Consider the following 15,492-nt stretch of genomic DNA (forward strand, 5'->3'; position numbering starts at 1 on the left):
ATTATCTACTCTTGATGATAATATTATAATGATAATAGGTATTACTAGACACTACTGCTCTTGAACAAGAGAAAAGACAGCTTGAAATTGAAAATGAGAAATTACGAATCCTTCTCAAGCAGTATCTTGATGGTAAAACTACCGCCACAAAAGAGAGAAAAGAATTAACTAATGTTTCTCATTTTTAAAGGAATTTCCGTGAGTGAAGAGATTTTGAGTCAAAAAAATCCACTTCTGATAGTCAGTAGCACAGAGAGGCCAGCAAGGTATATTGTAATGATTACAACATGTTAATGTTTTGTTGTTTTGTGCAGATTATCCGTTCCTGTTGGAGATCCAAGAATTCTGCAACCTAACTCAGGAAATATCACAGTAGTTGAAGGAGCCCATGTAGCAAAACACCTCACATAAGAATTAGATACATTATAAAAATGTTTTATTTCATGACTTGTAAATACGTCACTCATGTGAATTAATATTAGCATAGCTAAGGCGTGGCCTTGTCTTCTCAAAGCTTCACTGAAGTGTAAACGAGCCCTTTTAAAACTTGTTAACGAGCCCTTGTTCTCCTTCTAAACAAGCCCTTTAAACATGCCAAACCCAGGTAGGTCCTCATTATAATAGTAAGTCTTGTTTTACTGGTATGTATGGATACGATTCAATCCTTGTTTAGAATTATTGATGAAGAAAGTTCCACTGCAGAGAGACCTCTTGCGTCTTTTTAATGGTCAATCTGATCAGTGGCAGACCATAGGCACTGGGCTAGGTGTGTCACACAGCGACCTTATGCCTCTTCCCGGCCAAGCACTTAACAATCTCGGCATGATATTCGATCGTTGGCTCAAAGCATACAAGAACGTGACCTGGAAGGCCATATGTAATTTGTGTGAGGATTGGGATCAACTTGGTCAGTCAAAGGCTAAAGTTGCAAAGTTTCTTGAATCAGATAGAGCTCATGAGGAATATGGTACCAAGCCGGACTTTGATGGATAAACTTAGTATTGTTATTATGTTGTGCATGCTTGCTAAGTAAAACTATCAATACTTTTGTAGCTTGCTTCTCACTAGTTCTCAGTTTTTTTGAAAAAACTATTTTTAATAATAGGAAATAATTAGTATACAGTCACGTGAACTCTGCATAGCTAAGGCGTGGCTCAGCTTCTCAAGTAAGCTTACTTGACTATGGTTGAGAAGTCTTAAAGTGTTAACGAGCTCTTTTAAAACTTGTTAACAAGCCTACAAGCCCTTGTTATCCTTCTTTTGTAATTTTGTAAACGAGCCCTTTTGCTGGAAGCCTGGCAGGCATGCCAAATCCAGGTAATTGTCACGATTCACAATTTTCACATCACATCCTGATCCATGTGATCCTATCTCTCTCATCCATCACTGTGTCGGTTTATAATAGTCTTGGCTACCATTATGCATGGTAGAAATAATTTTAATGTTACAGCTTGATTAATTGTCACTCCTTCAGTGTTTGTACTCATGTTTTTTCTAATCATTCTTTTGTATTTCTCTTGCACTGTAAAGTTAATAAATAAATAAATAAAATTATAGTACCAAGTCTTGTTTTACATGTACGGTATGTATGGATACCATTTGATCCTTAGTATTATTATTATATGTATAGATTTATTGATGAAGAAAATCCCAACTCAGCGAGACCTCTTGCGCCTGTTTGCTAGTGATGCTAATCAATGGCAGCTTATAGGTGGGCAGCTAGGTGTGAATCATGCCGACCTTATGCCTCTTCCCGGCCAAGCACTTAACAATCTCGGCATGATATTCAATCGTTGGCTCAATGCATACAGGAAAGTGACATGGAGGACCATATGTAATTTGTGTGAGGATTGGCCTGATCAACTTGGTCAGGCGAAAGATAGAATTGCAAAGTTTCTTTCATCAGATAGAGCTCATGGGGAATATGGTACCAAGCCAGACTTTGATGGATGAACTTAGTATTGTTATTATGTTTATACATCATCCTTATACTATATACATTTTATTTGTGGGTTGCTTTTTAAAATTATTTTTAGTGGAGGATGAAGTGGGTGTATATATTATTATCTGCATGCGAGGTGTGGCTATGCGCAGGCCTGAAGGAAATAATAATTAATAATTTAGCTAATCATGCACGTGTTTATACAAGTGGTTTCAACAATGGATCCTGCCAGTATATATAAAGTGGGCGAGAGGGTATTATCTTTCAGAAGCTCAAAACAGGCTCTTGGTCCTTGCCTGATATCAAGTGTAACTCTGGAATGTCGAGCTTATTGAAGAAGGCTTCTTCCTTCATATCCAGCAGGAGGGGGTCTATAGGAAACCAGCTAGGAGATGAACCGCTTTCTACTGAGGCCAAGTCCCTACTCGTAGGCATTGATATACACAAGCCTATTCTTACTGGAAGAGTCTTCAAGCAGTCGCAGGACGGAAAGCAATTTAACAAGAGGTTCTTTGTTTTGTATCCGAAAGTCCTGCTGTACTTCCAAAATGAAAGGACATACCAGAATTCATTGAAGAGAGGGAAGGTGAGCCAGAGGAGTCAGTGAGATTTTTGTATGATGTGGTAATTGTGGTTTTCAAGTTCAAGATGGAAAATGAAAATAAATGAATGTGCTGAAATATTTTAATTTGACTGCTTTTTATGCATGGCTGCAATATAGCTGAAGGCTGCAGTGCAGTGCATGTAGTTATTAGTAATTTATGAGACTCTCATTTCCACCATCTCTCATTCATGGAATTTTTATTTCTTTTGCTGCAGATAGAGTCAGGCTGCAAGGTCTTCAAACTGAAGGGTCTTCATGTATCGCTGGTCAAGCCGCTACCACCCGGAGCAGAGTTCTGTTTTAGAATCCATCTTCCAGATGCTTTTAATCCAAAAAAGTTAGTAGCCTTTTAATTTCTCTTGTAATTACAGACACATTGCTGAATAAGCTTAAAACCCACAAGATAAGGTACTATTATACACACCTGTTGATCCATCACACTATACTATACAGCCGGTTAGATGTGTACTAGGCAATGAGGCCGTTATTTCATCATCATGCTGCAATTTGCGTATATGGCTCCAACAATTATTTTAGCTAAACCACAAGTGTAGATAAATCCTGTGTAATGCAATAGACCTGTTTAATTGTTTTGTGCCCTTATTTAAAAGTCGATAGGCTATAAGTGTATAATACATTTTAGCTAAACCACAAGTATACCTGTGTAATGTAATAGACCTGTGACCTGTTTAATAGTTTTGTGGCCTTATTTAAAGTCAATAGACTATAAGTGTATGCTACATGCCCATTCAAGAGCCACTCCAAAGACATAATACTATTAGTGATTTCATTCCATGCATTAAAAAATATACACACTCAGCTCTGTACACAAACAAACAATATATTATAATCATTATTGTTTCTAATAAGCATTTCATTTTCAATGCAATTATTTATTGTTTGCTTAAATCTGAATTAAGAGCATTATTGTTATCATTATGCGTTGATATAATATAATGGAAGACAAAGTGTTTACATAAAATCCTACACTGTTTTCCTCATTCATACTATTGTGACTTCATGCTTTGCTTGTACTTCACTTACTGCCACTGTCGGTGTAATGAAAACTGTAGCTTGTTTATTGTAATTAGGAGCTGTTTGGAGTTGTTTTTGGGCTGGCGATGTGGTTCTTTTTGATAACATAACCACTATAGTAATGTTATCTATGTATACCGTACAAGACGATTTATTGGTGGAGTAATATTTTGCAAATTTGCCTCTGGAAAAAAATTGGCGGATTTTATATCGGCGATTTTGTGCCACGTGTCATTGAGCATGCTCAGATTAAAACAAAATGGTGAATTTTATATTGGTGATTTCTTCATAGAACCGCCAATCGTCAATATTAATTCCCTGCCAAAAAATCATCTTTTGTACAGTTTATAGTGTTCTTCTAGGTGGCTGTGCCAGATATTGTTTGATAATTATACTACTTTTTGGAGTAGGGTTTGTAATCATGTGTCATTGAAATGCCAAAATGGCAAAATGCCAAAAGTTGTCAAATTTCCCACATTCGCATTAGTTTTGTCAATTAATGCAGTTAGGGTTTCCGACAGGATTTCGGCACAGTGCTTATGCAGCTTTTGTCAATGGATTGTCAAGCTAATAAAGAATTGGGCCAAAGACACTGTACTATAGTGTACTGGGTATTTTGACAAAAATCACGAAGAGATAATTCTCTATTTTTATAATTTTTTTGATAGATATGCATGTCCTTATGTTATGTAAAAAGTTTGAAATGATTCCAATCACGTTTGGATTTTTTTACAAATCTAAAAAATTGGGCCAAAGTCCCTGTAACAAGGACTTTGGCCAAGTTTTGTCAAAAATGGTTACGAAAAAATTTTCCACTTCAATAATTTTTCCTGATACCTATACATGTCCTTATGCTGTGTATTAACTTTGAGCTGTTTTGATCAAATTCAAATTTAATGAATTTTTTAAGTTGCTCCAAATGCCATGTACTGTATTGTAGTGCTTGTCAGCTCATGAAGCTCATGCTGTTTAGCTCACCTAGCATGCTTTGTAGGAAACCCTGAATACAGTACCGTATCATAGCTTTATATTTTGTTTCTTTCATTGTAGTGAAGTCTTACTTGCTTTTCACAATCGCAGAGCAAAGAGAAAATGGATGATGCATCTTCAGGCTCAGAATCCTAATCTTGTCTTGAAAAGAAACTCTTAAAGCATAATGTGACACACACCAGCCATCATGTACGCAATCTGTATAGTGATATATTTGTAATATTATTTCGTCGGTTTATTTTTGTTTGAATTTTTAAACTCCTTTTCCTTTATGTTGTTGCTATTGTAAGTGTAATGGCATACATTGACTTTTAATATTATTTATTTACTGTTATGACTTGATGCGTTTGGAAAAACCAGACATGACTGGATATTAATAAATGTCAGCTAGGCCTATAAGAACATATTATGATATCGTGATACCTCGACAGTATTAACAATTTGGAAAGATAAACACTGTAGGTCAAGTTGTCTAGTAATCATGTACACAAATCCCACCCTTATACCTGATTACTCATACATAGTCATATACTACACTTCAGACAGCATTCCCTATGATTTGATGCACACATGAGCTGTGAATAGTAAACAATACTATCCCGGCCTGTATACTTGAAATTATATGTATTGGTTCAGGAAGCTCCAAAGGGGCTTATTATTACTCTGACACTCTCCTCTTCATCCTTGTGCCCTTTCTACTTAAATAAATAAAGCCTCACAAAGCTCTTATTGGTAATAGACTAAGTGACTTTGTTTAACGTGCAGCGCAAAACTTCCCTAGAGGGTAAAGTTCTCTTAAAGAGGGTCAGACCGAGGGGGAAAAGGGAAGAGGTGGGTGGTTGGAGGGAGACAGAGATATATACATATATTGGGGGTTTGGGAGTGAGGCGATAATTTAATATTTGGTTTTCAAATGTTACCACCTTTTCATTGATAACAAGGGTTACTTATCACTCTTTGGAAGTAATAGAAGGTGAAGAAATGTCACCTTGTTTGTTGATTAGTGTGTTCATAGGATATACCGTATCACGCTTTATTTTGCGGTGCTTTATTTTGTTAATTTTGCTGTAAAATTGTAATTGCCGGGTTTTAATTTGGCAATTTTTTGTGTACAACTGCATTACTAAGCATGTGAATTAATGATTGGTGGTTTTAATATCAGTGATTCCACTTGCAAACCACCAATTGCCAAAATAAAACTCCGCCAAATTAAAGTGCTATAAGGTAGTACTTTATAGCAATTTGAGTGTTAAGATTTGTTTTTGAAAGTTAAAATTTTTGAAGAGAAATTTTTAACCATGTGCTTGGGTACATGCTTCTACAAGGAGTACCACTATCAAATTGGAGACAAAAATTTTAGCAATTTGACCTGAATTCATCAGAAAATTTACTCTGCAAATTATATCAATAGGACATGCCCCACTTTGCATCTAGTTGGTGCTATCATACCAGTAGTTTACCTGTTGTTTGGGTGCTATTTTTTATTTTCGATCATTTTATATAGCAGGCATCGCTTGAGTGACTGTCATTACATTAAAATAATTTCTATTGTAAAAAACTGTATTAGATGATAATGGAGTTGTCAGATGAAGAATGAAGCAAAAATGATAATAGCAATAGCAATAATAATAATAATAATAATAATAATGATAATAATACAGTTATTGTATATCAAGCAGCGATGAACATTAAAATGAGATGCATGAATGAACTTAAAGTGCAACTAGTCATGTGAGAATCATGTGACAGTGACAGGAGGGGTTGAGGGAACTTCAAGCTGTATGTCGCCAGTTTCAGGAACATCAAAACTTAAAACACAGACATCATTATCTTCTTCTTCTTCTTCGTCGCCATCTTTCTCTACTCCGCCAGACTCACGATCGCTGTCACCGTCTTCAACTTTAAGCGCTACCTCGTCAAAACTCGGAGTGCTAGACAATGTATTAGGAAGAACCTCGAGCATCATGGCGGAGTTACTGGGGACAGAGTGGGCCCTCCTTCTCTCTGGTATCGGGGTGTCTGGAGCTATTCTTTGTCCAGGAGCAATGAGGTGAGGATTTTGTGCTTGTATCTGTACCATCCATTGGGCCCTCTCCTCTCTTGTCTTACAAACTAGGAGTGTCTCTCTACAGAGAGAGAGAGAGAGAGAGAGAGAGGAAAGGAGAAGGAAGAGAGAGAGAAGAAAGGAGGAGGAAGAGACAGAGAGGGGGGGGAGAGAGAGACAGAGAGATGAATCAGTAGTAATAGCTATAGAGTTAAAAGGCTATACACGATTACATTGTTTTCATAAAATTCTCTTTCATTGCCTATTGATACAAACAGACACAAAATTGCAGGACATCAATGCCAAGCTTTACTACAAGTAATCAAAGGAATCATAAATGGTGTGACATTACTGACGTATACTAATAATAGAATCACAAAGAGAAAGAGGAAAGCAAAACATAGAGAGAGTAGGAAATGAAGAAATAAGAGATAAGCAGTAGTAGATACAGATCTGCTCTTTCATCAACAAACAAATAAATAAACCAAACCACAAAGATATAGACCATGTGCTATACGTGTACATAATGTCACAAACAAAAACAGTACAGAAGATAAAATGAAATAATGTGATTATTAAGACAAGCAGACAAGCAGAAACAGTTCTTTGTTGATCAATAAATTTGCTATGTAATACGCATGTACATGTACACATGCACATATATGTATTCTGTACCTTCTTGCATTTGCTGGGTCAGGAGTATGGAGGACAAAGCAATATCTGCCGCCTTGTGGTTTCTTATCAGGCTTTGATAAATATACTCTGTTAAGAGTAATGTAACCAGCTCTGTTCTGTTGGAGAGAGAGAGGGGGAAGAGAGAGAGAGGGGGAGAAACAGAGAGGGGGAGAAAGAGAGGGGGGAGAGAGGTGGAGGAGGGATAAGATCAAAAATAAAGACACAGACAGTAAAATTAATAAAAGTATGTTCATTACTAAAAAAAGTGCATGACAATCCACATTGCATATTTTTGTTGTAATTGTACATGATGGGTGGAGTCATTCTGTGTTCAGCAGAGACTATTTTATAAGCATAAAATTTTTTATCAAAGAAGATGAAGAATAATGGGCTATTATTGGATGGTGTTACGTCCTGTAATATAACACAAGGCTACACAACACTCCCACCCTTTAAAAGGAAAAGCACACAAACAAAATAAATAATCTATTATTCCACATAATAATTATATATAATTATTTTTAATGTTACTTTAAGCGAGTGATTCCCTAGATCCTTCTTATACTCGTCCTCCTTTCTATAATAGACTAAGCAGCCGCTGTAGAGTGCAAAATATCTCTTGTTGAAAGAATCGAAGGAATGGTGAGATTTCTTATACATGTAGCCTTTCAGAACTGGTGTATCAAGAGCTAGGTTATTTATGTCGGTCTGGTTGGGAACGGAGTCTTTCTCCTTTTTCGAAGGCCTCGGAGACAGTAACTTACTACTGCTCTTGCTTAAGGACATGCTGGACATGATGAGAAGAGTTGCTGCTACGTTGATTATTGGCTTTACCGCAAGACTGTCTATAAAAAATAATGTAGGATGATGATGATGATTGACGCGCTTATCCGGAGACAAGATTACACATGTAATTTCGATGTCACGTATACACTTCAGCGTTAAGAGTGATCCTATTATACTTCCCTTTTCCTGTCCTAACTCCAACAAAGCAGAAAGACAAAGCTACACACCCAAAGGCCAAAAAATGTCTTACCTGCAAAAATATTGGGTGGAGCAGCTCAAAGGTGTGAATATATTAAATTCCTAGAATTGATCAGCAAAGAGAAGCCCCATCCAATGGAAAAAGGAGTATGAGGAGGATGATCAAATTATTATTAGTGCATGCATTGCTTCACAGGCAGCAACAAAAATGCTCATGCTCACAAATTCAACATGTGCATGCCTTGTTAACCAATACGCATGCATAGTGACCACCAAATTGTCTCAAATATTTCAGGGAGTGGATTCCAGTATGTGACTACAATCACTACATGTGTATAGTAGGCCTAATCAATGAAGCAGACAACATGAAACTAGCTTTTATCATGCAGAATGCTTCTGACATGGCATATTGGGCCAGCTATGATCTCTATGCCTTTGGAATAACTGTATAATTGCCGGCTAACTATTGTTGAACTTATAATGAAACATTTTTAAAAATACCGACTACTCATGCTTCAAATTGCTATGATGACATCAATAAACTGGTCAATTTAAAACATTTTACTAGCGCTTACATGGAGAAATAGAAAATGAACCACTTATGAGGATCAGGCTATTATAAATTTACTAATTTTGCAAAATTGGATTCCCTAGCCAGAAACTGATCAATTATAACAAGATGCAAAGCTATCCCTTAGGCTAGTTTACAATATAATGTTGGGCCAATGTACCATCAATTCTTAATCAAAAGCATGGGCGATTTGACCTTTTGATGCATGCTTTCCGCTAAAATAGAACCAGATTCTATTCCTGTGTCTACGTCACGTCAGGACTAGCGTAATATTGTAAACCAGCCTTTAGCTGTAATCATGAACAACAGGAGCACCCAGGCTATTATAATAATGGCATAATAGGAGCCATGGAAATAAGCAAACTGTTGTCAAACAAGACCTTGCATATGCAAGAACTAGTAGACAAAACACATAATACAATGACATTAATTATAGAATATACTATATGTTGATAGTGATGCTGAAATAGCTTGGGAATTCTAATTTGAGGCCACAAATATTTCATAAAATTTGACCTTTTAAAATGCTGAGTCTTTCATGGCAGGAAGCACAGCATGTTTATCTGTGGCAGTCGCTAATTAATTACAAGTTATCACATTTTTGACTAATGTTATCACGAGTCCTTATTTGTGATGTGTTGCCAAACACATAAAATCAATATCTAATTGTTATTGTAATCTCATTGCTACTGTAATTAAACAGGTATTCCACTTAAGCTGTTAAGCAAGTATTTCATTACAAAAAATAATATTTTAACCTGTGCAAGTGTAAAATCAGCAAAATCTAATAAAAAGATTCATTAATTGTTACTTATCAGTCTCGCCCGATTTGGTGAGTTTTAATTGGTCGATCAATACGGACAATCTCCTCAGCTATTACGTAATATCCATGATATTCAACTTCTTGTGGAGTGACGTCATAATGATAGTGCCCACCATCGCCATGAGAGCTAAAGCAATGGGTATGTTCTACACGTAAGTCTAAACCCTAAAAGAAAAGAAAAGTATAAACAGAAAAAGAGAGAGAGAGAGAAGGTGAGAGAGAGAAATTAAAATAAAAGATCTCACTGGGTCACAACTGATGAAGACAGAGAGGCAAGTGAGAGGTGAAGACATGTTATAGAACTGGAGCCATTTGTTGACTCCTTCGTTAGTAGTCAGTGGAGTCTGAGAGAAGTCAGGCTATTATAAAATAAAAAAAAACAGTATAATTTTAAACAAAAAATATAGATATTATTCATTAATGTGCACAATACTTTTATGTTATGTTAAAGTTTGAGGTGATTTGATTTGAATTTTTCAAGTTACGGCCATTTTAAGAAAATGTCAAATTCTGAAAAATACCCAAGGCTATAGCCCATGGTTTTTTCCAAAAAATGGCTCCAAAATGACCCCCAATTTTTATTACATTTTTTGATACATATTGATGTCCTTATGTTGTGTAGCAAGTTTGAGATGATTCCGACTTCAATTTTTCAAGTTGCGGCCATTTAAAAAAAACACCAAAATTCTGAAAAATACCCAAGGCTATAGCCCATGGTTTTTTCCAAAAAATGGCTCCAAAACCACCCCCAATTTTTATTACATTTTCTGATACATATTGATGTCCTTATGCTGTGTAGAAAGTTTGAGCTGATTCCGACTTCAATTTTTGGAGTTATGGCATGGTTGCATGTGTAAAGAATAGGTCCTTAATGTTTCAAGCTGCAATGAAAATACAATATTCTAACTAACGGTGTTTCAACACTTGTAGTTAAGCAATACTATGCCTAATAGCATTAGTAGAGTGTACATTTCCTTATTCCAGTATATTAACACACTATCAGTAAATGACACAGCTATCTATATCTTGGCACAAGCAAAATAATGTCTAAATATGGAGACATTCAATGCTAATTGATATTAGCATATCCTCCAATAGTCTAATTACACACTCTTGGTATGTGAACCATTACATTGCACTTACATTTTGAAAAGGAATCTGTTTTTAATAATATCATATACACTATATACATAAAGATCAAATGTATACTAAATTATTATCATTAACAACAGATTCCTCATAGTAAGCAAACCCACTGGACAGTATTGACAATACAGTATACTAGTAATATAGTCTCTCTTAATGGACACTCTCTATAGCGTACACCTCCATTTAACGGACAGCACCTAGTGTACCAATTACATTCCTTACTGTATAAGATAACTTCTATATAAAGGACACCTCTGTATAACAGAGACACTTTCTTATCTCCAAGTGTCCATTATATAGAGGCTATACAATAATTCTTAATTTCACTGACCATAATGTGAAGCTTTGCTTTGCCTTTCTTAATCATGAAAACTCCGCCGAGTCCAACTGGGCCCTCACCAAAATAAGCAGCCAAGGACTTTCTCATGCAGGTAACGAAATTCTCTTCTCCAACTCTCTTCCTTGCTTTTATTTCAAGGACAGGAGCACCAGGAGTGCCTTCACAAAGTAATAAATTGGCAAGAGGACCGGCCTCAGTGTATGGGAATTTCTCAATTATAGCAGATCCGTCCTGTGCAAAAATAAATGAGAAATAAAATACAATTAATCGTACGTGTGCTTCAAGGTGCTTAATAAGTTTCTGTGATTTTGTGATAAAAATTAAAAATTTAGTGTTTTTAGCTTGTGTATATGTATGACCATACATAGCCTTATAATAATAATCATAGATAGCAATGTAAAACCATGGGTAATCCATGTCTAAGAATGTATAACCATGCTTATAACCATACATAAGCCATGCTAATAACCCCATGTATACGACTAACTTAACCTTATAATAATCATAGATAGCAAGTACAACTGTGGGTAATCCATGTCTAAGAATGTATAACCATCCATAGCTGAGGACATAACCATACATAATCAGCTTATAACCAAATGTATGACCATAATCCTTAACAATGTGGTTGGAGATAGCTTTATTAATCAATGCGTACATCTAGTACACTAAACCAAGGATTGTAATCATGCATGGCAAAAATAGACTTTTGTGGGAATCAAGCAGTCACAAACAACCAAATATATTAATTGCCATCTGCCACATTTTATTGTATAACCTCCTTAAAGGAAATAAGCCAAATTTAGTAATTTTGTGACTCGAAAAATTTCATGACAGCTAAGTGGACATAATGATAATACTCTGTGTCATTATACTGGTACAATAATGTATTGGTAGCATTTACTTCTGTGGAGACTTTAGCCGAATAAGAGCCAATATTATGAGGAGCTCCTGAGTCAGGATCAGAGAATTTAATATTAGCCATCATCTAACAAAAAAATAATACTAATACTAACAATACTAATACTAATAATGATAATAATGATAATAATAATAATTATTATTATTATAATACTCTGTGGCACACTAATGCCCACATGTGGTTGAGCCGCTCCCCTATCCTTCTACCTGATGTGGATGGGCAGGTCTGACTCTTTTTTTTTCTTTATTATTAGTTTCTTAATACACATACAGTTTCTTTGTTTTGTTTTTTGCTTTGTTTAGTTTTCCCCATAGGGCCTTCCTTCTCCTTTCCCTTTTTTGTTTTTCTCTGTTATTAGTTATGCTTTGTTTTCCTTTATAATAATAGTAATAATAATAATAATAATAATAATAATAATAATAACACCATTCTCCTCTGATAATAATAATGATAATGATAATAATAATAATAATAATAATAATAATAATAATAATAATAATAATAATAATGATAATGATAATGATATTAATTTACAGCTTACTTCACAGTTAACTCCAGCTACTCTGTAAGAGCCAGCACCTGCTCCAAGTATAAACCCGTTTGGTAAACCAGCCAGACTAGCTACCTGGGCTAAATCATAAACCTACAAAAGAGTAATGTGTCAAATTGTTCTCTCTCTCTTCCTCTCTCTCTCTCATATAAGTACATGAATGGCACCTTGTTCCTTCCTTTCTCCTCAAGAGAGGAAGCGAGAGAAATTTAATATGACTCAGGGAATAAATCAAGACAACGATAATGATACTACATACATGTACATGTGTATGACACTCAGTAAAATAGTAAACAGACCATAAATAAAGTTTAAATCAAAATCCCATTCAATGGTGCCTCCATGTCTCCCTCAGTAAACAAAAGAGCCTGAGTATGCAATCATTACAAAACTTTCCCTTGACTAAGTATCACAAGTCAGCAACAATAACTAAGGTACATCATAATAATAATAATTATTATTATTACTGCCATTGGAGTGGGTCCAAAGGGCATGTGGGTGTAGTAGCATTATGGGCATAATGGCATCAATTAGTGAAGGAATGTGCAGGCATATGTGAGATGTGAATGGTGAGGTTAGGCTTATTGCTGGTTTGGTCATTTCCCCCACTTAGCAGCTGCTTTTAAAGTCATAACAAGTGGAAAGGAGAGAGAGAGAGAGGGGGGGAGAGGTAAAAGAGGGAAATCCAAAAATAAAAATAAATAAATAAAATAAAATAATAAATAAAACAAAGAGCAAAAATAAATAAATAAAATAAAAATAATAAATTAAACAAAGAATAAGAAGAGAAGCTGCATGAGCATAGAAATTGGTAAATTAAGAAGGTATAAAGGAAGGAATAGCTTGAAACTAAAACTTGCTTATAACAGTTAATGGAAAGCCCCAACAACATTCCAATCCAATAATCTATTATAATAGATAGCATACCGGAGTCAATAATTAATATTAAATTGTCAATAAAATAATTTAAGGTATGAGGCCGACATACCATAGCCACAGCCTTAAATGCCAGTTATACTTGTACATGTACTTAACTACTGGGCAATGAAATTAGCGACATTTCTCGGTAAAATCAACAAAAATAACAAACTTAAAATTATACATGTACATAAATGGAATAATATAACAATCAAAATATTAATAATTACCTTTTCTCTTTGGATGAGCGGCATTAGATATGGAACCCCGCCCACATCAAGCAAACGAGGAGCTCCGCCCAAACCTACGGAACAACAAAATTTAATGTACATGTATAATATTATTCAGGGTTCTGTCTAGAATAAAATTAGAGGTGGTTGGAGACTAATATTGTTCCTTTTAAATTTATGTACACCATACTAGTAGACTACAATATCATGCTTTATGTATGGTTATTAGTATTAATTGGATGGTTGGTCTAAGTGATGAACTGGTTGCATGGTTCATTTGTTGAGGCAGTTGTCCCGACCACCCCTGACCACCATAGGCAGAACTATGATTGTTATTGTGCATGTTTCTATTGTACTTGTATCACTATTTTACACGTGCCATTTTCCCCCAGGTGTTACTCTGGAATTTTCAAATCATTAAATCGCTAATTGAAGTCACATTCACTATCTACTCCTGCATATATTGGAGGGCATGTGTAGCCTGCTATTGTGGACACTCTAATACAAAGACACCTGTTTGATCAGGATAGCTAGGACATGTAGCATCAGTCCCAAACCAACAAGAATGTGTATCCTCTAAAACAAGGACACTTTCATAATCAGGACAGTATTATTGGGTCCCAAGGTGTTTTGAAGAGACGTTCGACTGTATTATTATTATTATTATTATTATTATCATAGGCAAAAGTAAAACAAATTATAACAAAAATAAGACAGATTAGAATATACACTTATTATTAATATTATTTAAACTATTATTATTATTTATACTATTATTATTATTATTATTATTATACAGCTGGAAACTACGACGGGATACAAGGATACCTGATGGACAAGAATGTAATAAGCCTTACCCTGGAATGCTTCATTAGGATGCAGCTAACACTGAATATGGTCATGATTAACTGCACTAACATCCTCGTACATATAAACGCTCACAAACATGAAGCGTGCAATATCGTAAACAAATAATAAATTTATTCTAAACAGGAGATAGCGATCAAGAAAGGAGAAGGAGGAAAATAGATGGTTAGCGGGCCATTAATAAATGGGATAAAAATAAACACTGATTAGTTTACACAACTGTAATAATTGAATTGTTTTTGTATAAAGACTTAACTCAGTGGTCGGCCTGATACCAGATGGATCAATGTGTAAATATACTGTTGGTTCAATATAATTGGCACTAATACCTTTACACTCTAAATTATTACACCCCTTATCCTCATTTCATGACCTTTCACCCTCTTGAAGGTCGTTCCCCATTTATAATGATCTATTCACTTCCTTACCTGGTGCAGCAAGTTGCCATGGCGAAGACGTGAGGTCAGGACAGTCGACTACATTAACGGATGCTTCTTTAAAATTTTCTTTTAAACCACTCTCTATCACTATGTATAATAATAATGACATCAGATAATGTGTAATTAATGTTGCATGATTTTATTGTAAATATTATGTGTTACATAACAATGTGTTTTTGAGCTCTTTGTGAACTTTGTGCAAAATTACACTCACCCTGAGCAACATGAGAGAGATCTGGAGTGTGAAGTTGTCTTTTTTCCACAGGAAAGGAGGATGAACTCATTTCCTTCTCTTTCTTTATGTAAACATTAAATAACTGATCGGGTGTGGTCGTAGTGATAGTTCTTTTTTTATAAAAAGAAATCCAACGGCGACCCTTGCCATCTGAGAAAAACAAGACAGTATTA

At 35.2% G+C, this 15,492-nt stretch overlaps 4 protein-coding genes across 4 annotated transcripts in view; 2 read left to right on the top strand and 2 right to left on the bottom strand.

The window, feature by feature from the left end:
- The window catches only part of LOC100635267 (coiled-coil domain-containing protein 65-like), a 4,029-nt gene extending 2,920 nt beyond the window's left edge, over positions 1 to 1,109 (top strand). Inside the window, exons 13-16 of the mRNA XM_003385183.3 lie at positions 39 to 132; positions 191 to 266; positions 315 to 604; positions 674 to 1,109. Coding sequence (XP_003385231.1) covers positions 39 to 132; positions 191 to 266; positions 315 to 411 — 267 coding nt within the window. The 3' untranslated portion in view covers positions 412 to 604; positions 674 to 1,109. The remainder of the gene's footprint in view (positions 1 to 38; positions 133 to 190; positions 267 to 314; positions 605 to 673) is intronic.
- A 1,075-nt stretch (positions 1,110 to 2,184) lies between these two features.
- Positions 2,185 to 4,942, top strand: LOC100642007 (uncharacterized). Its single transcript, XM_003385151.3, has 3 exons — positions 2,185 to 2,528; positions 2,762 to 2,883; positions 4,632 to 4,942. Exons 1-3 carry the CDS (start codon positions 2,262 to 2,264, stop codon positions 4,729 to 4,731), a joined length of 489 nt encoding a protein of 162 aa, XP_003385199.1. The 5' UTR covers positions 2,185 to 2,261; the 3' UTR covers positions 4,732 to 4,942.
- Positions 4,943 to 6,099: 1,157 nt separating this feature from the next.
- On the bottom strand, positions 6,100 to 8,349 carry LOC100642134 (uncharacterized). The gene is made up of 3 exons (XM_003385152.3): positions 7,822 to 8,349; positions 7,291 to 7,406; positions 6,100 to 6,697 (listed from the first exon to the last, which is right to left on the bottom strand). Exons 1-3 carry the CDS (start codon positions 8,083 to 8,085, stop codon positions 6,310 to 6,312), a joined length of 768 nt encoding a protein of 255 aa, XP_003385200.1. The 5' UTR covers positions 8,086 to 8,349; the 3' UTR covers positions 6,100 to 6,309.
- A 1,202-nt stretch (positions 8,350 to 9,551) lies between these two features.
- LOC100635392 (ester hydrolase C11orf54 homolog) lies at positions 9,552 to 15,393 on the bottom strand. The gene is made up of 8 exons (XM_003385184.3): positions 15,299 to 15,393; positions 15,073 to 15,171; positions 13,778 to 13,851; positions 12,621 to 12,722; positions 12,062 to 12,145; positions 11,149 to 11,388; positions 9,914 to 10,027; positions 9,552 to 9,833 (listed from the first exon to the last, which is right to left on the bottom strand). The coding sequence occupies exons 1-8, from the start codon at positions 15,366 to 15,368 to the stop codon at positions 9,660 to 9,662; spliced, it is 957 nt and encodes a 318-aa protein (XP_003385232.1). The 5' UTR covers positions 15,369 to 15,393; the 3' UTR covers positions 9,552 to 9,659.
- Between the last annotated feature and the right edge of the window lie 99 nt (positions 15,394 to 15,492).

Source organism: Amphimedon queenslandica, unplaced genomic scaffold (assembly GCF_000090795.2).
Source record: "Amphimedon queenslandica unplaced genomic scaffold, v1.1 AMPQUscaffold_13471, whole genome shotgun sequence".
NCBI classification, from domain to species: Eukaryota; Metazoa; Porifera; class Demospongiae; order Haplosclerida; family Niphatidae; genus Amphimedon; species Amphimedon queenslandica.